Source organism: Cariama cristata, unplaced genomic scaffold (assembly GCF_000690535.1).
Source record: "Cariama cristata isolate BGI_N322 unplaced genomic scaffold, ASM69053v1 scaffold15005, whole genome shotgun sequence".
NCBI lineage: Eukaryota > Metazoa > Chordata > Aves > Cariamiformes > Cariamidae > Cariama > Cariama cristata.
In genome coordinates this window covers 6,434-33,694 of record NW_009619327.1, presented here as the reverse complement: position 1 = coordinate 33,694, position 27,261 = coordinate 6,434, and the positions used below count along the sequence as shown (strand labels likewise).

General features: G+C 44.7%; 1 protein-coding gene across 1 annotated transcript; it reads right to left on the bottom strand.

The window, feature by feature from the left end:
• Positions 1–26,362, bottom strand: SIN3A (SIN3 transcription regulator family member A). Its single transcript, XM_009701219.1, has 20 exons — positions 26,146–26,362; positions 24,373–24,549; positions 22,817–22,923; positions 22,037–22,319; positions 19,404–19,655; positions 18,686–18,838; positions 18,187–18,345; positions 16,792–16,881; positions 15,223–15,341; positions 12,895–13,105; positions 10,659–10,775; positions 9,698–9,936; positions 8,328–8,511; positions 7,571–8,144; positions 6,884–7,053; positions 5,617–5,790; positions 4,073–4,165; positions 3,625–3,719; positions 2,843–3,050; positions 1–231 (listed from the first exon to the last, which is right to left on the bottom strand). Exons 1-20 carry the CDS (start codon positions 26,332–26,334, stop codon positions 1–3), a joined length of 3,825 nt encoding a protein of 1,274 aa, XP_009699521.1. The 5' UTR covers positions 26,335–26,362.
• Between the last annotated feature and the right edge of the window lie 899 nt (positions 26,363–27,261).

The following is a 27,261-nucleotide window of genomic DNA, read 5'->3' as shown; positions in this document are numbered from 1 at the left end:
TTACGGTGTCTTGAATATCGTGCCATATTTGACACGATACTTGTTAATGCTCACAAAGTGCAGGGTCTCTGTGTCACAGGTGGTGGTGCAGGGTACCAAGCCCTCTAACCCTTCACCCATTAGCCACTTGTTTGTCTCGGCTGCCATTTCGCGGGGCACGTGCTCCTTGGTCCATTTGTCCACCCAGGCCTGGAACCGCTGGTGCAGCCGCTTGCTCACTCTTTCGTGGGACTACAGAAATAGGAAGAGGTGTTAGAAAAAGGCAGCTTCAGCCCCCAAACTGCAGCGTTACTCAAAGCTTGGCTGCCGGTTGACACAACTGAGGGGATCAACAGACAGAGGAAATTTGTAATGCAGACACCAGCCCTTGCTAAGGACAGAGGTAAAGCTCTGATAAAGGCCCCTGGGTCTCCTATCCAAGGTAATTACAGTGGCAGAATGAACTCAAACACCAAAAAGGTTTACGCTCTTTGTTTAAATACAGCAGCGCTCAGGCTGAGGACACAGAACATGTCCTGCAGGAGCCCGAGAGCTGCACGCCCAGCATGGAGTCCCTTCTGCATTGCCCAAAAGATGCTGCCTCCTCCTCCCTCCTCAAGCAGCCAGGAGCCAAGGCAGACCCCAGACCAGGCAAGCCCTGCTCTCACCAGCCCTCGGTGCCTGCCTCCAGCCTCCCATGGAGGACAACCGTGCCAGGAGACAGCAAGCTCAACATGCATTACACATGTCAGGGGACCCAACTGCTATGGAAAATTAAGAACCGGGTCAGGTCTAAAAGGTTTGAGAACTGCTGGCTTGACAGAAGCATCAGGAGAGGAAAAACTGCCATATTTTTGAGTAAGAGCATCTGCTTAAGGCATGTAAAATCCAGGACAGATGGTTTAAAGCCATGGCTTGAAAGCCATGACTACAGTCACAATTAAAAACAGCAAATATAATCAAACCTCAAGATTAAAACTTCTGTATTTTATTATTTGTTTTGTTCTTTTCCCAGAGACTGACTGTTTCTCAGTGTTAACTGTTAAATCCAATAAATTTGTAGTTCAGCGTAGCTTCTGCAGCTCCTTTGGTGTACTTCAGTAACCGAGGGGCTATGTTGCATGCTATGTATTTAACAGTTCAGTAATTTGACTTATGTTCAGATTCTCTGTGAAAAAGCACTGGCACAGAGTACCCTGTTTATGAGATTACTTTTCCTTGAGGTTTGTGCCAGTTGAATGGGATAGATGGAATTCAATCAAAATCCTCAGTATTGGCATTTCAAAGAGTCATTACTGAAATAAAACACTCATCCAATGTGAATGCAAGTCTAACAAAATTACTTTACAGCTAATGAAATAAAACCATTATTTGTATTTTATCTGCAAGAAATAGATGGTAAGTAGTTGTTTTATAAGTCTAAATACATGACTAAAACAGAGCTGTGAAGGACGGTTTACTAGGCAGGAAGCAGTGTGCACCTCTCCCACTCCTTTATCTCCCAGTGAATTTTCTCAGTGGTCAGTAGTTTGCTCAGAAAAGCAAATAAATTAATAAACTGAAAACAATTTCTGCAGCTACAAAAGAGACTACTGCTGACAGAGCCTCTTGTGTACCTCTGCTTCTAGTTGCTTAAGTCGGTAACTTTTGCCTGAATCTGGCAGGTTTCACTTTCTTTTACATTCTAAGTAATGGCATTCTGCTTAACGTTGGGTTTTAAATAGATTATAATAAAACAATAGCGAAATATTTCAAACCTCAAGTCTAAATAGGCAGACTAGAACTGAAATTTGCCGTTAAAGCTCCCTGGTTTTCTCTATTGGATGGAAATACTCCCATGGGATTAGAAAAGTGAGTGAGTGTCAAAGCAGGCAGAAGAACAAATCAGCTTTCTCCAAGTGAATTCTCCCAAATTTGGCCGATCTAGAGTCACAGGCTGTTTTCACCTTAAATAAACCCCAACCTTTACAGCTCAAGAACAGCCGGAGAGCCAACACCTCCTTCCCCTCCTGCATCTCTGCTCCCGCTCCTCCTCATCTATCCCAGTCACCTCCTCCTTCCCTTGCCCCAACAGTTACTTTTGGCACAGAGAACCAAGAGCAAATTTGAGTAACTTCAAAAAGTCAAATTCCAATTTAAATCAGCAATCAACAAGCATTGACTGCAAGAGGTGAGAGGTTACAGACCCTTGGGGTCCAGGACTTCCAGGCCCTGGAAAAATACCCATGGGGATTTTTCTATATAGGTGACCTCACCGCTCCCATCCTTGCCACAAAACCAGCTTTTCTAGGGCTGCTTGCAAAATGCTGGCTTTGCTCTGCCGTGCAGGAGCGAGCTGAGGACTCCCACTCTCCACGACTGCGGGGACATGAAATGCTGATGGGCTGGTACCCAGAGGGACACGGAAGGCATTTAATGCTCTGCACTCTGATTCCTCTTTGAGGGAGCCCTGGAAGAACAAGCACTCTCACATGTCACCACAAGAACATGCAGAAGACAGGTCTTCCCTAAAACAGGGGGAACACCACCCCTGGGAAGTACCTCCTGGAAGACATTTGAGAGCTTACGATTGACACCACTGTCCTACCATAACAAAACTTTCTGGAGAGAGGGGAGGAGAGATGGGAGTACAATGAGTGTTAGAGGTAGAAGAAGAAAAGATTACACCTTAGGAACATTCAGAAGATCTTTAGTGCCTTGGGAGGACAAAATAGCACACCATCCTCCTGGCAACACAAAGACAACTAAATGTCACCCATTGAGATCCCCAAGGATGTTTCATCTGACTTCCCACCGGACCTTTGGGAGCAGGGGGTCCCAGGAAACACCAGCTGCCCACCCCAGTCCTTCCGCTCGCTCCTACCTGCTGAGCTCGCAGCAAAGCGGTCCTCCTGTACATGTAATCCTCCGATTTGATCACATACACCATCTTATAGGAGTTCAGTTTGAATTTACACTCCAGCTTGTCCAAGCTCTCCACGTTCTCCATGGACTTCTTACTGTTTCCCTCCTTCCCTTCCTTCTCCTGCTGCTCCCGACCACGCTGACACTTACGGATCCGCCTCAGATTCCTGCAAACCAGAGAACCCCTCTTGGAATTAGTGTTTCACCCTCTAGCACTACTAGGCTGGACATAGCTGGTGGATCTGTGCTGGCCTCAAAAGCCTGGCAAACAGCTTGGAGCACAACTGCTCGTTGCAGTCATTCAGGCTCAGACCGCTACAACAAGTCAGCCCACTGGGTTTATCTTATTTCTGAAATTACAGCTATTGTGCAGTCAGCTCCTTGCTCATGAAAAGCTCTGAGGTGGCACCTGCTGTTTTCAGGTAGAGGGTTACTGTAAGCCAAGGCAAGACTGCCGAAAAAACAATCTGGCGAGTCACCAGCCCTCGCCCTCTCTGCCACCTGTGGACCGTGCCATCTCTCAGTCACTGGAGAGCAGGAGCCTGGGTGGACCCACAGGCTTTTAGGATGAACAGCAGCACTGTACCTCTACACCAGGCTGCCAGGGTAATGGCTTCTGTTGTAGCATTAAAATACAGGTGAGACTGACCGTCCAGCACTGTGATGGACCGCAGTCACTCTGCCCTCTGAGGCCAGGTACAGCCCATCGGGCAGGGCTCACAGCACGGCCCCGCCGCTCACCTTGGCAGGAAGACCGGTTTCTGGGCCAGGTGCTCCCGGAGCTCAGGGGATGTAGAATCAGAGTTGACATACCGATCCACGTAGTCTGACCAGCGCTGGAAGCAAGCACAGAGCACAGATCAGTCACTGTCCTCCCACCAACAACACGGGACGGTTAAGGAGGCTAAGCTGGAAGTTACATGGTGGAACACAAGGCCACTTTTGAAGGCTCCATGCATCTTCATTCCAAAAAGGCAGGTACAGCGTTTCTCTATATGGTTTTGAGGGCCTTCTAATACAAAATAAACCAAGAAGGATTTGCCTACTCACATCACTGAAAGCTTTACAGCGTGTCCTTGATGTTTCTTTATCTTGTGGTAACGGACCACAACAGCACTGAACTGGACACCCTTGTCCAGTGCACATCACTTGACCATCACAGTCAGCTCTCTGGACAAGCTGCTCTTACCTCTGCTTCTACAGGGTCATCAGAGTTCTCCTCTTCTGTGTCCAGCAGTTCAATGGTTAACTGAACTTGACCTCTGCTCTGAATGAACATCAGCTATAAAGAAAAGGCAAAAGGGACTTCAGTAAGCGGTTTCAAATTGAGAAAACAACCTCCACTTCTCACTGGGGCAAAGGGAAATGAAGCAAGTTGGCATAGTTTTAAGGGAAAAAACCTGTGCTTCCCACATGGCTGACAGCAAAGGGAAAACACTAGCCAAATGCACAATCTTTGAGGAATGGAAAAATTGTAAAGCTTTTTAAAAAATCTTTCTTTTTGTTATTGTTTTTGGAGCGGTGCGGGTCCTTCTTGAGTCCCCAAAATAAGTTTGAGGGCAAGGGAAGAGAGATTATACACGCAGGCTTTTATCCAAAGTACTTTCTTTACTCGCTCAGAAAGGGCCTGACCACTTCCTGCATCTTAGGCGAAGGAAGTATGGATTTGATCAGCACAGTGCACCAGGTTTATTTATTTAGCAATGTATGCAGTCAGCTATGATTTAATGCCCAGTCAGGATTAGCAGATCTCACCACAGCTGACAAAGGCTGAGACACAGAGAAATGGGAGAGTTTGAGCTAACAAATTAAAACTGGTGACAGCAAAGCAGTCAATATGATACAACCCAAAGACATTGTGAAGCACAAGGGACATTAATTGCTGTCCCAGGAAATACATTTCTTGTTGAAACCTTGTTTCTAAGGGGCCCTTACAGAAGCATTAAGCTACATGCCAAAAGCTGGGGACATGTGTGCTGGTTTTGGCTGGGACAGAGTTAATTTTCTTCATAGTAGCTGGTGTGGGGCTATGTTTTGGATTTGTGCTGGAAACAGTGTTGACAACACAGGGATGTTTTAGTTATTGCTGAGCAGGGGTTCTACAAAGTCAGGGCCTCTTCTGCTTTTCCCCCCATCCCAACAGCGAGGAGGCGGGGGGCGGCACAAGGAGTCGGGAGGGGACACAGCTGGTACAGCTGCCCCCAATTGAGCCAAGGGATATTCCATACCATATGATGTCATGCTCAGCATACAAAGTGGGGGGAAGAAGGAAGGGGGGGAATATTCGGAGTGATGGCCTTTGCCTTCCCAAGTAACCGTTACACGTGATGGAGCCCTGCTTTCCTACAGGTGGCTGAGCACCTGCCTGCCGAGGGGAGGTGGTAAATGAATTCCTTGTTTTGCTTTGCTTGTGTGAGCAGCTTTTGCTTTACCCATTAAACTGTCTTTATCTCAATCCATGAGTTTTCTCACTTTTGCTCTTCTGAGTCTCTCCCTCACCCCACCAGGGAGGGGCAGTGAGTGACCGGCTGCGAGGTCCTTAGTTGACAGCTGGGGTTAAACCACAACAACATGCCACCAAAACTTTCAACTTTCAGAGCTACAGAAAGTCCTCCGCGCTCTTGGGTGCCTAAACAAAGCTCCTTTTTTAAAGTACTGATGCTTCTCCCTTCTTAAAAGGCATCCCCATCACTGCTTGCTGCTTTTACAGTGCAGTTCACAGTCCAGCTTTACCTTGAAACAGTTCTCCTCTGACATGAGCTGCTCAGCTTTGCGCTGGTACGCGGCCTCCAGAAGAGTACGAGAAGACTGGGAAGCGAGAAGACCTCCTGTTGCTCCATTGTTGTTCTCCAACAGGTAGAGGTCTGTTACCTGCACGCAGATCTCATCACTCACTATGTGCTGGAGCTGCAAAAAGGAAGAACACAGGGAAGGTGCTTCTCAGGGAGTCTGCTACATGCCCATCAGTACAGAACAGAGAGAAACAAACAGGTAACCAAGCTCAAGCAAAAACTAGAAAAAAAAAAGCCAGTCTGAAAAAGCATGAGTTTAAGGCTACATTTTTAGTAACTTCTTCCAGTTGCAGATGATCTCTGCTGCTACGTAAAAAAACACAGTATCTTTAAAAAAATTAGCAGGTGGCAAAGTACAGCTACTCAGAAAAACTAAAGGCAGGGAACATCCTCATCAGCAGCAGGGGAGGAAGGGCTAGAGCACCAGGATGCAGTATATCCCCTCCTCTGCAAGGGGCTGCTGCTGTGTCTGAGAAGAGAGGTGGGAGATTTAGTATCAAATCCTTATTTTGTACAAGTTTAAAAATCAAAAGCTGCTCAACTGTCTTTTGAGTTCAGTTAATCTCTGGACTGAAGTAAAGGGCTTCTGAAAAGCAGCTCTACTCTTCTGAAAGAGGAAAGGCCTTTCAAGCCATTCCACTTCCAGTCCCTTGTGTCTGTTTCTGTTCTTTACGCTACAAAAAGGTACATGAAGAATTTTTCCCTTGGTCACACATTCTTCCTACCAGCCCAATAAAAAGACTAGAGTTTAACAGACAAAATGAGCTACTCAAACAGCCAGATAAAAGAGACAAAGCTTTTTAGAAGAGGCATGCACTGCTCCTACAGCACTGGTGAAAAGGAAAGAAATTATTTAAACGTCATTTAATTATTTTTCAAAGTTAAAGCAAGATTAGCTCTGGAGACGCTTTGAAGTTGAATACTTATATCCTAAAACTTCTGGAAAAAAAAGACAGTATTCTGTACGCACAGAGAGGATATTCTCAATAATCTAAATACATCAGAAATTACCTTTTATCACATCTCTTTACATCAGTGTTAGAGCTGGGTTAAAAAACACCCAGAATTTACCTGCTTACCCCTGAAATACCCCATTTAGGCATACAACACTCCCCCTCCAATGTGGGTCTGGGTTCTTAGTGCAGCAAACAACCTGGCTTCTTTCTCTGCCCTAGACTATCCACCCTCCAGCCTTTGCTGGCCATCACCTGTCGAACAATGCTCTGGATCAGCTTGTCCATGGTAAAGGCGATGTAGGCATGAATGGTGAACATTTCGCGCAAGGAGTCCTCGTACTGCGACGAGTCCATGTTCCCATCCAGGAGGTTGCGCACCATGTCCAGGAAGGCTGGGTAATAATCCTCAACATCGATGTCCACTGCAACAAGAGAGAATGGGAGAGATGAACACACCACTCCCAGGAAGGGTTGCTTTGAGTTTTGGTCCTCAGACTACCCATTTGAGCTGAAGAGTTACTGGAATAGGCTTAAATTTGTCTTTTATAGACATTTGAATAAGTCCTTTTAAGGCCATGAGTACTTTCATAATCTCTTCCTTTCTAGCTCTAGCCTCCTCCATGAGGTTTTTATTTCTGAAAGACCTTTTTTAAAAAGCTTTTTGTTAGAGAACTCAAGGATACTTTAGATATGCAAGTGTAAAATGAAAGCTCTTCTGAAATGACTGATGCATATTACAGTTCTGTTATTCGAGTCCCACGTACCTCACACCTTCCTATCTCCTCCCTCAATTCAGTGCTGACTAGTGATAATAAGAGATTCCCCCCCCATCTTAAAGGGTCACCGCTGTAACATGCCTGAAGACACCAAAGAAGCCCTGTCAACATGCCACAAATAGAAGCATCTTTCTTCCCCAGCCTCCCACCAGAAGTCACTCACTAGGCTCCTTCAGTCGCAGCTGGATGGCAGGACTGTCGCTCTTGTCTCGCTTTATGCCCAGCACTTCCCTCTCCCACTCCCTTTCTCGTGTCTCCTCTTCGATCTGCCGCTCGGCCTGGGTGCAGATCCTCAGCAGCCGCAAGCACAGGATCTGATGCAGCCGCATGAATATGTACCAGTTGCTGTTCACGTAGAAGAGATTGTAGACTTCATCCATGCCCCGCAGCTTTTGGGCCGTCGTGTTGTTGAACATCAGCTTGGTTTTGGGAGGACTACCCCCAACACCGTTGTGCTTTTTTGCAGCCCCAGTAGCTTCGTCCACATCCATTTCCTCCTCTTCCTCCTCTTCCACATCTGAGAGTTCACCTCGCTGAGCAAACAGCAGGTCTGGAATGAAGTGATACATGATCTGCTTGATTTTGTACTTGTCCTCTTTCTGGATTCCTGTCTGCCGCTTCACATGGTGGATGATGAGAGAGGCGGCATCTTCCAGGATCTGCTTGTCTTCATAGGCTAGTGATAGGTGTGGGCCTGTGGGGACTCCAGCATTGTCTTCTGAAGCCTGCTCTTGCCTCTACAAATGAGAAACACAGCACAAAAATTAGTCCCAAACACCTCTCTCCACCCAAGACCCTTTCAGAAAGCCCTGCCAGTGGCGCAGACTTCCTCTCTCACTGAGCAGTGACAAACAGGAACTGAAACTGCACTTGCAAGGTACATAAGCTTGAGGGAAGGAAACTATTGGTGACCATCTTACCTCATCATAGATGCTTTCAATCTCATTGAGGAGGCTCTTTGATCTCAGGACCTTGGTATCATTCTGCTTGAAGTTGATGCCCTGGTGGTCCAAGGATTTCAGGTAATACTTCTCATTCTGCTCTCGCCAGACTTTATTAAATCCTCTCTGGGCTTCTCGCCACTCTTCTTCTTTCATCTTTAACCTTGGATCGAGAAAACAAGGGTGACCTAAGAGGTCTGCTCTAAGCATATAAGGAAAACCTAGGCCCATGGTTCCAGGCCAGTGCTGAGAAGAGCTGAACTCCTTATTAAATAGGCATAAGTGAAAGCCGTCCCACAGAACAGAGCTTTACAGGAGGAGCACCCTGCACATGCTCTTCTAAAGAAACCTCTCTGGGCTTCTTTCGTGCCTAAGTAACACCACACAGGAACAAAGTAGCTTGAAGGCTTGTGTTTCTCCCTGCAGCATGCCAGAACAGCTAGAGGGCTTACTGTCCCTCTAGCACCACTGTCCGCAGCAGGGAGAGGTGCTGAAGGGACAGAAGAGCCACAAGAGCTCACCCAGGTCTCTCAGAAATCCCCAGAAAGTTGTGTAGCTCCAGCTCCTGAAAAGGAGCAGCTTAGTTTGGATGATTAACAAAGTTACTGCCTTGCAGCATGGACATTTGAGCTTCCTGGAAATAGGCTCCTGAACCTCAACTCAGTATCTCAAGCAAAGCACCCTCAATGCAGCTCAAGATCCGGTTTATAGGAAGAATGTCCTTGCAGCAGGGTGGGGAAACTGTGACCTTGTGGGTATCCTTGGCATCCTGTTACCACCAGCTCTCAGAGCCCCAAGACACAGAACCAACAGTCCCACAGAGATGAGAAGTGGCCAGGGAAGAGTATCTCCTCCTTACACATCTCCCCGAGCTTCCCCAAGGAGTTACAGCATCCACCCCCTTTTCTTGACAAAGGAAGGGGAAGCTGACAACAGAAACAGGACTGGTAATTTGAGGGTAGCACAGCCACAGCAATCTGAGCCCACGGTCACGTACAGCCATGGGATTTGGAAAGGGATCAAATTCAGCCCTGGAATAATCCACACAGTACGACAGTTTCCTCATCTTACACACAATGCTGACACTGGAGAAGAAACAAGTTTTAAGAGGAGACAACAAAAGCTCTAAATCCCTCCAGCTGAGCTGAAAGGTTTTTGTTTCAGAAGGGTAATTCCTTCTTTCTAGGTGATTGTTATGAAATACAGCAAGCGACCGGAACATTAAAATGCACTTCTTAATTTACACCCTTTAGGGACAGAAATTAGCTACTTTTACACAAATCTGGATCACATATGGTGTGTTATCCTTTGGCAGAGCCCCGGGGGCAGGGTGCTAGGGCAGTCAGTACCTTTTCAGTACAATGGGAACAGCCACAGATGGGTTCTTCCGAAGTCCATCAATGATGTCAGCTGCTTTGTCAGCATATATCCTCTGGAGAGCCTTGCGGTGGATCACCTCCGAAGTGCCACCCAGAGTGTTGTCCAGCTGGAATTTGGCCTGCTCCTCGGCAGACAAGCGCGAGAGTTTCTTTTGGATTGCCTCAAGGACGCGGATTGTTGCCAGGTTGGTCTCCAAGACAACATCCAGCTGAAGCGAACAGTGCATTAGCCATCGTTGAATAGACAAAACATGATACTTCACAGAAGCTAACATTTAAGTGACATGAAACAAGAAGCCATGCATGTTTAACAAGGTGTACTTGAGCAGTGGTTTCCACGTTCAACTGCTCCAAAATAATCCAATTATATTTTATCTGCTACCTAGGTAATACCACACAAGAATTTAAAGACTACCAGAATGATATTGTTCGGAAATTACATTTTCCACCTGGGAACAGAACACAATTGACAGTTACTCTACAAAAGGATGTGCCAAATCTGAGCGTACTCAGGTAACTGCCAAGCTAACTTCCATTTCAAGTCAAGATGTCAATCATTTAACATCCTGAACGTATCACTTTTCAGATTATTACGGGGGAATGCGTGTTCCCATGTGCTACGTGGGCAGTAAGAACAGAAAAGATGCATCGATTTTACGCTGGCCATTGAACAATTCCATCTGGAGCAGTGCGAACAAAGAGCTTTGCACAGAAAGTGAGGAGCAGGGGTGGTAGCTTGGAGCAAGAGGTGGTTATGCAGCCACTGCTTCTTGCATTAAAAGAACCTAAGCTTTTATGCAAAAAAGCAGGTGACAGACACAATAGAAACAGATTCTAAGAAGCAGTATTAAAGGTAAAATTATGTCAAGATCATTAACCGTTCACAGAACCCCAAGCTTTCCGAGACACAAATCAAGGAAAAACAATTTACCTCGAAACGCTCATCCTCACACCTGTAGATGTGCTCTTCGTATTGTGTCTTCTTGGAGCTCACAAATGTGGAGTCTTCAGACCAGGATGGGAAGGAGACCCAGGTGTCATTCAAAACCTTTGAGGGAGACAGGGGGAGACAAAGGTCATGGTCCGTCTTCTGAGGGGGTCACACTTGGCCGGCTCTGAGCCCAGTCTTCTGACGAGAGGATCTAATTCCCCAGTTGGAAAAACTGTGTGCCCCTTCCAAAGCCCAGCATTCAAGGGGCAACCCCGAGCAGCCAGAACGAAAACGTCCAGGCAGTCTGAAAAATTCATTAGCTGGAGCTGTGAGAAAAAACTTGCAAGGGAAGAGAAAAATAAAGGTGAAAGGAGCTTTTCGATTATTTTGGATTAGTCAACTGCAACCAGCTGGTTCATCATGTGTGTGATTCACCATCGACAACACTGGGTGGTCATCACATCCAACCTGACTGTTAGACAGTATGTAGTTTCTGCCTCCAAATAAGGCTAATTGGGAGTATAAATCCACACCCCAGCAACACCTTTCCTGACAAAGCAGCCAAGCACCTGCAGCTTTCACCAGCTCCAAAACAGGAGCAGAACATTCAAAAAAACCTCAGAGAGGCCAAAGGCAAAGAAACAAGGATTTTGGCAGATAGTCTTGAAAGTCAGGCTCAGTTTTCATAAACCTGAAGCCTGATCAACTGAGTCATTAGATTGTCACAGGAAGAAAAGTTTGTAACTGCATCACACAAGACACTTTTGAGAGAAATGTCAGGACTTAGATTAAAAATTTACAACTGTCTTTCGCCCAGGTTGTTTTCACTATCCTGCCACCACTTCAGCTGAACACCTATCACCACTACTAACTGCATGACCTGGTTACCCAAATTCGTCCTCCCAATCTCTCAAGGAGCGTAAGGACACAAAAACCATGATGTTCCCAAACGGTTATCTCCTCACTATTTGTTGTGGGTGCCACTGCTGACTGCGGTCACCCACAGAAGGGATTTCTGGGGCTCTCCCCTCCTCCAGTGAATGTTCTTAAGTGGCATGTTTACTAACTGGCCTTCGGCAAGAGTCCCGCTCACTCACCTCCAAAACATTAGCTTCAACCCCTGTGAAGGAAGAGGATCAGCCAGTACCATTCCCACTTTGATCAAAAGGTCATTACAACACATTAAAGGACTCATGGACTGAGGGAGTCCCTGCAGGACTTTTTTGGGAGACCAGTTTTTACTCTTGGCCAAGAAGGCTGGTTCCCTGTAGGGCGCCAGTTTCCCAAAGCAACACATCATTCCTCAAGACAAGAGGTCTTCTTAGCATTTCAGGTACAAAGAAAGAAGCACGCGAGGGATATGTGGGAGAATCTGTCCACAGAAAACATGATTTTCTTTTAAAGTTGGACTAGAGACAACTCTGAAAGCAGACTAAGTGGGAATTCGGGTAAAAAGGTAGCAATAATCTTGAACTACATACTACCTTGTAAAAGATCCCGGAGATCACATTAAGACCATACAGAAAACTAGTTCTGTCATTTCCTACTTAGAGTGTTGAAGTTTGTATTCTTAATGTTCTTTTCACAGGTTATACTACATAAAACATCATACATATCTAATGCCCCATCATCTTATTTAAGTAGTTAAATATCACAACTATTTGGTGGGGTTTTTTTCCAGCTGCTCCCCAATGCTTCATGCAACACTTTCACAAGCACCACTGGAGAAGAGCTGATGCCAACCATTAAAGCCACGTGGGTATCACAACTCCCAGCCAGCTTCCAGCGTAACCCATTCCTAGACTGATGCCTCACCCTCTGCAATAGCTTCTGGACACGATCCAGACGTTTGCAGGAGTGCCAAGTGCTCACTTGCCACTAGGAACACCTCAGGGTGTGTTCACCTCGGGCTCTGACACGTACCATGATGATCCCGAGCCAGGATGGTATGCCCACACACGCCTCGGTGCAGAAGCAGCACAGCTCAGTGCTGGATCAGTGCTAACCAGGCAGCTGCCTGACCCCAGCTCCATGCCCAGCGCCAGTTCTGGGGCACAGGCAGCTGCACCAGAGCAGACGTGCCCTGACATCCCCAGGAACCTTTTCAGGATAGCGCAGGGACACAAAATAAATTCCCCATCCTGTTGTTCTGTTCCACTCGCCCTTGCTCCATCCCTTCAAGAAGGCTGGGAAAGGCTTTCCTCTGTCACGCAATTCCCATCTGAGAGCATCTTACCTCTTTACACAATGGAGTCCGCCCTGTGCACTTGGGTTGCTGGTAGCTCTTGGGTAAGGCTCGGTAGCTGGAGCCCAGTCTTTTACAGGAGGCATAGTCTATCTCCATGGCAATCCCCTCAGTAGCCCGTTCCTTCGGATACGTCTCCATGTGAACCGACTCTTTATACCCCAGAAAGTTTTTAAACCAAGTGAACAATTCTGGGAATTTCCTGAAAATAAAATTAATGAAGTGAAAAACTAGCTAAGTAGAAATCAAACAGCACTGAGCTGTGATGCTGAGGCTACAGTCGATTGCTACAGACAGACTGTGTCCAAGAAGACCCTCTGAATTAGTCTGGTCAGAAAGGACCCTGTCTGCTCAATCCCACTTCCACAGAGCCTGATCAAATGGGAAGCAAGTACCTGTTTGTTGATCAGGTGGTGGACTGCTCTCTCAGTGCAACTAAGGTGCTTCAGGATTACCCCCTCATATTGCCAGGGATACACAGACAAGCACTGATATACCCTCCACACACCTTGTGGGTACAAGTCTCCACGAGACAAGTGACAAGCAAGGAAGAGCAGCCAAAGCTTTTGCTGCAGGGGCAGCACTCGTTGCAGCATCACATCTGGGTCTCCCAAACTACACTGGTGGCCAACCCAGGCCAGATTCCTAGTTGTTTGCTGATGTTCTTAACCTTAAAACAGACCTTTCCTTTCCAAAAGCAGCAAGAAGAAACCAAAAAGCGATTCTGTAACTACACAGCAAAAGGTTTCAGGGCTGAGCAACTGCCTCGACCACTGCTGCCTCCCCATACTACAAAGACCAGCACAAATTATGTTCTTCATAATTTTTTATGAAGAACATAATTGGGCCTTGCCTCCAAGGCTGAAGTTTGTCTGCTTGTAGAGAAAAGTTTTCTGAAGGATTTATTAGTCTAAAATACTGCATCTGTTCAACTCCTCTTATCTCATGCAAAGCTCCAGCAATATGAGGAATTGAACCTGTTATTGAGGCTAATTGAATCATGGCTCATTTATTGCTTTTTCATTACATGACAGAAGATAATGTCCAACTCCAGAATAAGAAAACTGTATTACACCTTCCCCAATACAGATATTCACCCTTATAGCTAGGAGCACAGGCAGTAGATGGGAGAAATCCAGAATTTTTTGTTGAATATTTCACCTTTCCTAGCTAAAGGTAGCATCCTGCTGATGCCTGACTAATTCCAGTAGAGCTATGGAGAGACTGGAAGCTCCTTGGGGCAGTTTCTTTGCACAGTAGCTAGTGTAATAGGGTCCTGAACCCAATTTATGTTGCTATTGCCTTCTCCCTTGGAACCAGAAACTCGATTCACAGGAAGAAGAAACATTAGTCTTGCTGTCTAAAGTTGATGAGAGGATATCGGTTGGTTTTAGCTGATTAACACAGAGCTGCTCTGTACATTACTGGCAATTATGGAAGTCATAATTCCTATTTAAACTACAGTATACCTTATAATTTTTGGCTTCACGACAGAATTCATCTTTTTACTTTTTGGAAATTTTAGTGAGTTTATATCAACACTCTTTTTTTAAGGGACATTTCCTATGTAATTAGACAGTCAATCTTTTCTCAAATGAAATAATCTGTGACTCCAGAGCAAGAGACTGAAATAGCAGGCTACTAAATAATTCTGTTTGCTCTTCTGAAAAAGGAAGAAACACAGCAAGCAGTATCGGCACTGCTCTTGAATGCTGCCTGCCTGCCAAGACATAGCTAGGAATCCCTCTCTCACCTCCTCTTGGATAAGGAATAGAAGAGGGCAGCACAGAAGAGCACGGAGTTGGAAAGAAAACTGAAGCAGGGCCCTTATTGTCCTGCTCCAATAAAGCAAAAGTCTGAAAGCCTAAAGCACATGGCACAGTATTAGCCACTGAAGGGCCTCCAAGAACTACCAGTATCTTCCCGCCCATATGGCAGCACATGGCACATTACCACCTACATTTGTGACTGGAGGGACTAGGAGATCAGAGAATGCACTGCCACAGAAGCAACTCGTGCAATCACTTAGTGGACAGACAATTAAGCAGTGGCAGGTTATCCAGATAAAAATTAAGTAAACCAACAACGGAGGAAGCGGGCAGTGCAGGGGAACTCCATCTCAGATGTACTTTGTGGCCCAAGAAACTACTGCCCAGTTCCCAGAGTGGCATTCCTCCTCCTCCTCTGTGCCACGCAACCACAAGAGATGCATTGCCTTGAACAGCCACAAAGGTTAGTGTTTCTTTCCTGGCTTCTCAACAGGAACAGACCAAGTGGATTAAACTTCCCACACTGTGTAAGGAAACAGGCTCCACTTACCCTAGGAATGGAGAAACTAGCTGCACGAGCTCAGCCCGGGAGATCACCTCCTGGTTGAAAATAACCAGGCAGCGAAGGAAGTTTTCATATGCTTCTGTGCTACGCAGAGCTTTGCGGACCTTATAGAGAGAAGAAAAGAGGAAAACAGCTGCTGTCAGGGTGAGATCAAGCTGTGTATGCTATCACTGTCCAGGAGACCTGGATTCAACACCGTGCTTCCCAACGATGCACAGAGACTACACATGGAATAAGAATGCAAATCTTTAAGTGAGTTGAACAGAGGGTAACTTGCCATGTACACAGACAGGGCCAAACAAATAGATACTGATGTGAGCCATCTCCATGCTGGATACGCCCTGTAACATCAGCACCTGGTGCGTTACTCCGAAGAAGAGAGTAAGTGAAGAATGAAATCCCTCAAAGAACGCCCTAACGGCTGGATTATGAAATGTTGGAATCGTGGACAACGTCAGTTGTAACTGCAGCACCACAAACCCACCCAGGTTGCCTTTAAACACCAAAGAATATTTCAAGTGGGGAGCAGGGGTAAGAGACCTGTGCCCTGGGTAATACTGCTCCAGCCTCTGCCTGCATCACAGTCTGGGTTATCACAGATAAGCCAGCTTCTGTAACCCTTATCTTCACAGTTTGAGGAAACCAAAAGATTCACCCCAACACCATCACCTTTCCCATGAGAACAGTTAGCATCTACGCGTCAGACTGAGATCTATCATCATTAAGATATTCGTCATCACTGTTATAATTCTACAGCAGGGATTTCTAGGTTTACTCATGTTAACACCTACACATCCCCAGAGCAATAGATTGGTTCCCCGTTACCATTAGCTGGTCTACAGTATGCTGCAAAATGCACTATATCATCAGGGAGCAACCAAGACTTTCACTGACACATGAATATTACTTAAAAGGCTTGTTTAAGTTCACTATATACTCCCCTCTGAGCCATAAGGAAATGTACAGACATCTTAGGGAATGCACCAAGGTACCACTTGGAAACATCCCACATATCCTTCATTTATTCTGTGTGGTAAACCAGCAACAGGTAACAACTGTGCAATTAATTAGATTCATCTCTCAGGGAGAATGAAAACCCAGCATTGACACAAATCAGCTGCTTTGTAAACTGAGCTCCCACACGGCAGGCAGCTGGTTGCAAATGGGTACAGCAAGCTGTGCCAACACAGCAAGACATGCCATGCACATCATCGGTTGTGCGGGGATTTCATAAAGGTGAAAAAAGTTTGGAGTGTGTGTTACAGGAAAAAATTCCCATTCCTGCAAATAAACTGCATCAGCAGCGGGTGAAAAGCTGGAGAATGACCTCTGGGGAAAAGACATGAATATCCACATAAAAAAGATCACCAGTCTTTTAAAAAAATTCAATGGATCTAACTTAGAGGTCGCACGATACATCTGAGGTCAAGCTGACAAATGTTATCAGGGTGGTATATATATCACATACTTCACTGTGATAAAAATCCGGATGTACACATGCTAAGAACATAAGTCAATGATGTGAGACTGCTTGCTCTGAATCTTGCTTCTCACCTTCTCAAAGAAGAGAGATTCTGTCCCCACACCACGTTTGCTGGCTTCCGCCAAAGACTGGTCTTTTAAACCAAGCAGCTTCGGTTTCTTCTGTTAACAAAAAAAAGAAAGGCAAGAAAAAAACAAAAGGGTGGTTCAGTGGAGCAAGTTGCCATATTTTGATTACTTATCACATAAGAGTTTCAGCTTCTTGACCCCACCATTTGCTTTCAGATAATAGAAAGGTGGCTTTTTGGGAAGGAAACTTGCATGAAAGTGTGTGTCACAAGTTAATCTATTAAAGGTTAATCAGTAGCATAGAACTCCAAATATTTTTAATACACTGTTGCATCCTTTTCTGTAACTACTTGATTGAAACAGTCACACTACAATGTATCTCATTTTTCTAACTAGTTTGCAGAATTATCAAAATAAATCTGCTTTTTCCTATCACTCACCCAGTTCTTACAGTCTTAAAGTCTTACACCTCCCTAAAATTATCACATTTCTTTTTCTCTCTTGCATTCCACTGCAAGATCCTTTATTTTCCCCATACCAGCACTGCACTACATCCTCAGAAAGGCTGAAAGCTGCCTCCAAACATGTTTTATTTTGCTGCCCTTTATTTGAAGGGGAGGAGAAAAGACAGAAGGGGAAGTAAATCACTGGATTTAAATGATACAATTATGTCTGCTAATGCTTTTCATCACAAGCAAGATATACCACCTTTAAGCAGGCAAACTTATCCTTAATGCCCAAACACTAAGCCACCTGGCCACAGGACAATTTTTATTACACTACAAAGCCTTGCTCTCTCAAAACGTGCGTCACTTGAAAAGGGCAAACTCTGCTAAGAGAATAATCACTCATTGTTGTATTATAAGGTTTATTATAGGAAATATGAGCAAACATGATTCCACTGCATCTGCTCTGAGTTCTACTACAACAAAGCTTTCAGGCACACCTTTGTCTTTCCTTCAGCTTATCTTCCCACGTGCCTCAGAAACATTGCTACAAATTCTGGACAAATTTATTTTGCGACTTTACTGGGGCTTTTGCCTCCCACCCCACATCTCCCCCTCATCACCAAGCACTGCTTTATTCGCCAGTAAAACTACCCCCACACACTCTGCAGCATCTTAATAAAGTGGGGAAAGTCCTATTTTTCCCAAGTCAGTAAAGTAACTATTACCACCCAGAGGTACAGATAACACCACCAGTTTGTGAAAATCAAGACACAAAGCTTAGAAACAAGGACTTAAAAAAAAAAGTTTCCTTTAAAGACAAGCATTAGTTTCTGTGTACTTAATCTGCAGCCTGTGCCACAAAAATTGCGCGGACTCATAAAACACATCCTGCTCTGCCACAGCCTCTTGGGAAAAACAGGGCTGCTGAACGAGCAGCACATGCTCTTACCTTCACCGGAGGGGTTGCTCCAGTTCCCGAGTGCCGTCGGATCTGACAGCCATTCTGGTTGGGTCTTTGCTGTTTGTTGTTGAGCTGTGGCTTCTTCACCGTGCCACCGTGATCATTTCTTACCGATTCCACTTTCTCTGCAGTTGTCTTACTTAACAGCTTATTTAGAGACAAACCCATAAGACCATTAGAGCTGAGTTCCACACATCCAGGCAAAAAAATGTGCCTGCTTCTGCTAGCTCTAGGTGACCAATGTATTTTACTGCAGTTATTGCAGTCTTAGAACAACCCTTTTAGGCAAAGGGATTGTATTTAAAAGACAAGTTATGGCCAGAAAACACAATCTATCACCCTGACCCCATTCCCATACTCAGTAAAAGATCACTCTAAAAAAACCCAAGAAACAAACAGCAAAAGCACATTTTTCTGAACTCTGGCTACATACAGAACAGTTTTCCACTAGGTATTTCAGTTCCAGTCTATCTCCAAGAGGACTCACCACAGAGCTGTTGGCATCAGGCAGGAACTGCCCGAATTCCGAGAGCAGATCCTCCTGGTTCTTGAAGAGGCGAGCCACCTGCGCATACACCTCCTGCTCCGTCAAAGCCGGCGTGTAGTTACCTCCTGCCTCCTTGGCATTACGCTGCTCTTTCTGTCACAGGAAAGAAGAGAAGTGTTAGAAGAAAGGACGCACAAAGTATTTAAGTGACAAAGGAAAAAAAAAAACAAAAACAACCCTCAGTGATATAAAGAATGAAACAGCAAAGGTCTCAGCATCTTATGTAAAGAATCATACTATATTAATAGTATGACTCTTATATATACTAAATATATATACCTATATATACACTATAAATATATACTAAATGCCCCACTGGCTCTGGACTAGTAAGACAGTGATCAAGGAAGTGGTTTCTTTACTTTAATACAGTACTATGGCCATGTTGTCTCTTCCTGACCCACACTCATGGAAAAAAGCCAAATATGATTTTAAAAAAGCCATTTCAGACACCTGCAAACAAAGATGACGGACTGAAATCTATTATTTCATGCTGCTGCGTAATCTTCTAATTTGCAGGAATTCTGTTCAGCTTCCTGGCCAATGTCAATCCAGCAGAAGACCCAAATACAAGTCTTGGACAGACACAGTTAGCTCCCCATGGCAAAGAAAGAGAAATAACCATACATACATGCAAATCTGCATTGTTAACACCCACCTGATATGTATGGAGGATCTCCAGGAAGGCTTTGTAGATGTCTGGCTGTCCCTGGAACCGATTCTTGATCTTGTTGACATAGTTGATGGCATGATTAAACTCAACAGGCTGATTGTTCTGCAGGGATGGTGTGGTTCCCAGAGAGATTGTCACAGGCGTATGAGGTTGGACCGGTGGCGAGCGTGGCGATGCATATGGTGGAATCGGGGGAGTTTGCTGGCTGGCAGGAGTATGTGCCTGCATCTGTGATGGCTAAGAAGAAAAGAAGCCATGTTAGAAATTAGCAGATTCCTTTATGTTTGGAACAAAGGCACTTTTATTTCATTTACAGACCATATCCAGTGGAAACAACCCAGCATATAACTGTATCTGACTGAACAACATGGATTCAATAGAGATACCTCTGAGTTGGAATATATCAAGTGGACAAAATCTCTGCTAGCTCATCCAAACAACCTCTTCCCATATACTGGCCCTGGATGACTTCTGCTACACTTCCTTGAAAGAACAATCTTTTAAAACTGCTACTAAACAATTACTGCCTTTGCAGGTCTAGAGAATTTTAACAATATATCTTTCATAAACTGAACATTTCCCAGTGGCTGTCTAAGCAGAAACTGCTGTTCAGAGTCAAAATTAAGAAGTACCATTTCACAGTCAGAGCTGAGTTTTAAAGATTAACAGAAGCACAAATACAGGGAGACTAAGCAGAAGAAAACTATTATTCAAAGCAAATAAAGAGATGAATATTTAGTGGGCCAGCAGAGACTACATTTCACCAGGAAGACAAAAACACCCAGACCATTCAAGCTGTTGTTATTAACAGTTGATCTTCCTTGCTAATTGCTCTTGACTGAAATCTGATAAGAGACACATAATATCTTAAATTTTAACAGAGCTAAAATGCATAGGTATGCCTTGCTCCAACACTGCAAATTCTTCTGCCCCTAGTGAAGAGTTCTGGGATGCATAAAGGCAACAGCAAGGGAAAACTGGAATTTCTTTCAATATTGAGACAAAGAGCAGGCAGATAAGGCGCTCAGAGTAATTATTTTGAACACTCTTAATAGACACCTCGCAGCCACAGGAAAATTTAGCAGCAGTTTTGAGGTGGCAGTTTTAAATGGAAGTACTCATTCCTCTCACCTTCCAAACTTTAAAATGTGCACTACACAGAGTTTTCATGACTGACAGTATAGATAACTGTCTTAGGATGTTTGTGGCCATCCTATTACAAGACCCTGCCTTGCTTACCTACAACTTTATCTGTCTGGTAAGGAAATCTCACCTCATTATCTAGCACGTCCCTCAGGTTCATTTTAAAGTTTCAGCAAAAATAGTTCAACCTTTTGCAGCTTGATGGGGAGAAAACCACTTAGCTCACAGTAATGAGAAAGAGACTGCTACCTCTTCACTGAGAGCATGTACTACTACTTCAGAAAAAAGTCTTGAAATCTGGCACAGGTAAGTTAATTCCAGAATGCCTTAAGCTTTGCAGTTTTCAGCTTTGCAAAACTTTTAGCATCTTTTTGTTTGTCATATCTGCATAGCAGATTGCAAATCCCACCAATGTTTGTCTAGAGATCATCTAATTGCCACATTTTAAATCCTCCTGCTTTCTAACTGCTTATTTATTTTTTTTTTCCCTTTTCCAGCCAATTGTTAGCTAATTGTACAGTTTAGAGATTAACCCTGGAAACTTTAGGGATTCTTTCCCCCTCTAAGGCTCTCAAAACTTTCCACATTTTGAGGCTAAAATACATGCTATTTTATCTACAGTAAGCTCCTTCAATACCTATTATCCTATTCTGTTTCCAATCACATAAAATACATCTGTTGGACAGTAGTATCTGGATTACATCTAAAACAGAGTCAAATTCCCTTTTTGATTGAAAGGTCTCAGTTTCAGGCGCACAAACCAATACCTAAAGGCAACATCACGGTCATCTTGCCTGAACTCTTGCACTTTAGATTTTGCCAGTAACTCCTGCACCCATCCAGCTGATGGTTGAACTAGATTCTTTTACAAAAAACGTCCAATCTGAAAACAAGACTTCAAGCGATGCAGAACCTAGTAAATAACTAAATCAAGCTCTTCTAAAGGCTTAATTGCCCCAAGCATTTGAAACCACTCACACACTTTTACACCAAGAGCAGCATCTTTATCATGGCCTCTGTTTTATGGAGAATTTCTTGGGACTTCAGTTATTCTGAGACAATATGCAAAAACCCACGCAGTTCAACATGTGCCCAGTGCTTTAACTAGGAAGCTCTTCTTGGAAAGTCAAATGCATTTCAGGGACCTTTTTCCTGGGGCTGCTGGATCACTCCCTGAATAACGTGTACATTTTACCAGATACTCTGAGCATCTTTCAGTTCCCCACTGAAACCAATGAGGGTTTTCCAAACCCTTGAGGTGGCTTACTTGAATTACTGTCAAATCAACTAGTATGCATCTTGAAGTTTGAAAAGGAGAAACTAACCCAGCAGCAGAAGCACACCACACGCAGGTTCACAAATACTACGAAAAAGCAGTGCGAAAGTTCCTTTCTCGGTCTCTAGCTCCATACCAGTTTCAGCTGGAGGCAGCAGGATCCCCCCGTTATCCATGTATGTCATTCAAAGCCTCTCACCTTACTGATTTTGGCAGGTGGTGGCTGCGGCGCTGGCTGTGCTGGTGTCGGGGTTGATTGCGCTGAAGGCTGTGACTGATGCTGCGGCGGGGCCTGCGGCTGGGGCTGCAAGCCATGAGTGGGGATCTGGTGAACCTGCCCTGGTGTTGTCACATTCACCATATCATTTGTCTGCACCTCAATCTTGTAACCAGGCGGCAAGAAGGTGTTGAAACCCATGATCAAGTCTGGGTGGCCCTTGAAGAGCTGCGATACGCGGCTGATCACTCCTGGAGTGTCAATACTGAAGAAGGAATAAGATCAAAATGTCATGATCCTCTAAGACCCTTTCAGTGGTACACCAAGTTCTCCACACAAGAATTTTTCATTAGATTTTTTACCTTATCACCTCTAACCTATGAAACAATGCAAAACTGATTCCTATAAATACACTACTGAACTGAAGAATGACATTAGAATTATTTTATTAGCCCAGACAGCCTTTTATATCTATGAGATCTAGTCCCAAGTCTGACCATTATTAATGGGCAGACAACCAGACAGCCAGATGAATCAGCTATCAAAGTTGAACTTGTGAACTCCCATTCTAAGCAGAGATTTAGTATAAATGAAGGGATGCATTTAACTTTCAGAAAAGAAAGCATGCCATTGCTTTTACACTACTGCCAGAGGTGTGTTACTCTGCACACAGAAGGAGAGAATTTAGCTCCTGCTCTGTGCTCCCATGCCCACATACACTCTTTTTAACCTGGAAGGAAGAAGCAAAATGCAGCTTGTTACCTTTGAGATTTAAATTCCTTCATAATATCCAAGAAGTCATTGTAGACCTGTGGCTGGCTACCAAACTGCAGCTTCACCTGGTCAAGATAAGACAATGCATCCTCCACCTGGAGACAGAACAGATAGGTTATAACAGCGGTGAAGATTTTATTTTACGTTCCATTGTTCTGCAAAACATGTATTATTTGAAAACACAGCTATTAGCCCTGAGCCTGGGCAGGGAATTAAGGAGCAAAAGATCATGAGCCTGGTTAGTGTACTGCCAGCACCATTTGAATAAGAGAGAGTGACTCCCCAGTCCTGGCTCACAAGATAAAACTGTACCAAAAACAAACAAAAAGGGAAAAAAGCAACACAGATCAGCAGAATTACCCAGAGAAAAAAAAAAAAACATACTCCAAATTTACCATCACTGAAGTGACTGCTAGGATAAACAGAACTTGACTGAGTATTTTTCCTGCATTCATATGTGGAAATTATTATGGAAATCTAAGAAGCAGCAGAAAGTGGAAATGACATGTTCAGTGTGGTAGATGTCTGCCAGGTACATGCTTGCACTTTTTTCAAAAAGCCAGACATTTCGGTTCGACATATAAGGATTTTGAAAATGGCAACTGTGGGCGGTAAATTGTTTTACACCTCAAACAGCAAGAAGTTTATGAACCGTTCGTGTACCAACATCCAATTTTCAGATGTACTGAAAGAACAGCCACAGCCTAAAGTGAGAGCTCTGGGTCCCTATTGCCTCCAACAGCCAGGTCACAGGCTCATCAGCTCCAAGAGCTACACACAAGAGCTCTCTCTTGTCTGAAATTAAACGACAGCAAAAGAAGACAGACTAACATGTATAACACCAATCTTCCATCAGCGGAGGATTTGCTGTTGATTTCACTTGGAGAAAGAACCACACATTTTGAAACTATTTTCAGAGGTCTCTAGAAATGAAGTGTCCTACGTACAGCAAAAGGAAAGGGCCTCTCGCCCAACAAGGCAGTGGGGGCCACCAAAACTGGAAGAGACTTGCATCGTATTTGGAAGAGACCAAGAAATAGGCACTGATTCATATATATATGCCTTCTCACTAGAGCCAAATCAAATGTAACTACTTAAAGGGGTTATTTTTGGTGGAGTTTTTTCCTTTTTTAAGGATTTTACAGCACATAATCTGAGAATAGAGCCTTCCTTACTCCCAAATTACTCCCACACAACCACCCACGTACGCCATGTGTTCAGAAAAGCACCAAATGTTTTGGCAATTTAACCCATTCATACGAATACTCTGAGTGATACTTTTTCCTTTTCCTTCCTGCCCCAAATCTTTTCCTAGCAAGTCAATTTTTTATTATGCTATTTGAACCAACAGGGATTCAGCAAAAGAGAAGTCCCTTTCTGCGTTCAATAGTCTTCCAAACAGAAGCATACAAGCCTTGTCAAGAAAGCTTTTGGGAAGTCAACAGCTGGCTTTGCAGGGAGGCCTCCCCTACACACAGAGCAGAAGGTGGCCCCAGGGTGTTAGGCAAAGGTTGGTTACTTAAGGCAGCAATGCTCCACGTTACCTTGAGCCTCTGGAACTGCTGCTGCCCCTGCACAGGCACAGCTGGCGGGGTGGGGTGACTGTGGCTCTGCACCACCTGGCTCCCGTGAGGCTGCACTGGTGCGGTGTGGTGGTGGCCGCTGTGGACGGCTGCGATGGCTGGCCCATGGCTGCCCGAGCTCTGCGGCACGGCCGACACCTGGCAAGGCAAAGAGGATGTCACATACGGTTACGGCTTCGCGGCCACTTCCGCTCGCTGAGGCGGCAGAGAGAAAGATCAGTCTGCCCGGACCCAGGCAGCAGAACACAGTCAGTTTGACCTTTAACCATGACTGCTAACAACCTTACTCAAAACATATATTTTGTTTTCTTCAACAATGACCCACAGACACCTAAAAACGAAACAAAACTACTCACATCCTATACTCCAAATATAGGAGAGCCCTCTCTGCAAATATGTCACAAATGCAGGTTCTCTCCAGCCTGCAGACTCACTGGCTGTCTAGTCACTAACACTAACATAAAGACCTGAAAAAAGAGCATAAAGTGGGATTTTTAGTCTGACAGAGCCAAGGTTCTCTCTTTTCTCTACGACACCTATGCCTAACAAGCAATAATGAATCTTTATGAGCTTCTACACTCTTGCCATTCAGTTTGGATACTGTAGTCAAATTGTGGCTCTCTGGCACCAGTATACTCAGGGGAAAACTCAGCTTGGTGTCTCCCCTAGAAAAACAGGGAATGGAACAGAAGGCATGGACTTTTTGGGGTCTCCTTCATACATTAAACCAGAAAAGTTTGGAAAATCCATTAAAAGAGCCTTTAAAAAAAATTTAAAAAGTAAATTACTTTTCATTTTACACAAACTTTGCTTTCAATTCAAGTCTCCTTTAGATGGGATACACTTTTTTAATCCTTCTCATGAACAAGAAACTAAATCCTTGTTGGTCCATCCAAGTTCTTTTTAGGAAGGACTGCCAGCATAAACACATCCTCTTCCAGTCCCTGCAAGTGTCTGCCTACAGGCTCTTCATCTCTGCGTCTGCTACTACCAGTGTGAACATCCTTTCTGCAGAAGTAAGGAAGAAGCTGTGTGGAAAATTAGGCACTAGACAGAGAGAGCAGCTCACCAGAAACACAAACACGGAAGATGCAACATGTCAAAAACATGGCAAAGGAACAGCCTTTCCCCGCTCTTTCACTAGGAGGTATCTCCAGCGCACTCTGAAAGTACACTTTTTTTTCTCTCCCCCACTGAGAGCTCCCTGCAAATGAGGCAAGAGAGGGAAGAGTGCCACCTAATGACTCTGGGGTAATGCTTTCTGAACGATTTCAATTTCCTGACAGTCTTCAATCTAAATGCTGATCCAATCTAGTCTGTTAAACTTAAGGTCACTCAAGATATCATATGCCTGTGCCAGAGCAACCATAAGAACAAACGTTTTCCTGGTGAAAAAAAGAAGAATGGGGAAAAAGTCCTGCATGCATTTGCCTCTAGGATTCAGAGACCATGGTCTGAGAGAATCATTAAAAGAATCGTGTTCAAAAAAGCCAAGTCACACCACATTTGTTCAGGTGGCTCTGAACATGAATGAAGCCGATAGTCCTTAAGCAAGTGCTCAAAATGAGATGTACGATAAGCGCATTGTCCAATCTTGGTTTTTCTTTAGGAAACCCTTGTTACTAAAATAAAACTTTGTCTCAAATACAGAATTCTACCATGAAATAACATGGTGCCGGCTGGTCACACAGTAGGATCGCAGCGAAGATGCAGCTAAGGGATGAGCGCACGCACCTGGTAGCTGGGCGTTACTGAGTACTGAATCCCCGTGGCAGACTGCATGGTCTCCGAAACCGCCTCATATACCGGAGGTGCCGGGGCAAGCACGCGGTGCTGGTGTTGAAAAGCTTCAGTGCTGCTGGTGATACGTCTCTGCTGCGACGCATACACGGGTGACTCCTGCTCATCCAATCGCCGCTTCATTCTGAACTCATGCTCGGGAAGCACTACAAAACCTGTTAAAAACAGACCAATTAACAAACGCAATTGATTCATCGCTCCCCGCCAGCGCCACGGACACTAAGTTCACCAAGAGCAGGTAGGGCAAGTTTCTGTCTATTCATTTAGGTTACTGATATCTCGAGATAGGAAAGGGGAATTAAGATTCAGCTTTCTGCATAAAATACACAATCATGTTTTATCACAAAAAATACAGCCTTATTGTTGGAAATAAAACACTCTGCTTAAAAGTTAATGATTTCTTCAATCTCACTTAAAGGACATTGCTAGCACGGGCATGTTAAGCACCTGCAGACCCTGAGCAATCCAAAGCTCACTGAATGCAGCATTTGAACACAATGGACTGGGGAGGGTGCGTTACCCACACACAGCCTGGACAAAGCTGCCCACATCGAAAGCAGAAAAAACCCTCTTGGACAGTCCAGGTAGGATGACAGCCAGCTGTGAGATGCTTTAAAAATGTAGGAGGAAGGGGGAAGGAGGAGGCAAAAAGCAGGATGCGTAGTCAGATTTTGAAATCACTCACACAGCCCCAAAGTAAAGCGCTCTCCATTTAATACACATAAGATATGTGTAACCTCAGTGAAACCCACAGACCCACTACACCAGGAGTATTTTGGATATCGTATGCCACACGGCCGTGGTCCTCCCAGCATCCTAGCTCCACTCACCAGCACCAAGCTGAAGAGTGCAAACCAGAGCAGTGCTAGCAGGCACTGCAGCTGGCATCCTGCGTGCCTGCCAGGGACGCCGGCGAGCCCTCAGCAGCAACTCTCCCACTTACTCGCTGGTATTTTTCTTCCCCAACATGCAGGCACGTTCCTGCCTTACTCCAAGTCGTCGTTACGCAACTTCATTTCACTTCAAATCTGACAGGTCATTTTGCCACTG

Excerpts from the sequence above, each read along its gene's own strand:
- SIN3A (XM_009701219.1), bottom strand. The coding sequence starts at position 26,334 with ATGAAGCGGCGATTGGATGAGCAGGAGTCACCCGTGTATGCGTCGCAG. Across the intron at positions 22,924-24,372 it reads AGCAGTTCCAGAGGCTCAAG|GTGGAGGATGCATTGTCTTA; the intron begins GTAACGTGGAGC and ends TTCTGTCTCCAG. Across the intron at positions 3,720-4,072 it reads ATGACCCTGTAGAAGCAGAG|CGCTGGTCAGACTACGTGGA; the intron begins GTAAGAGCAGCT and ends GCTTGCTTCCAG.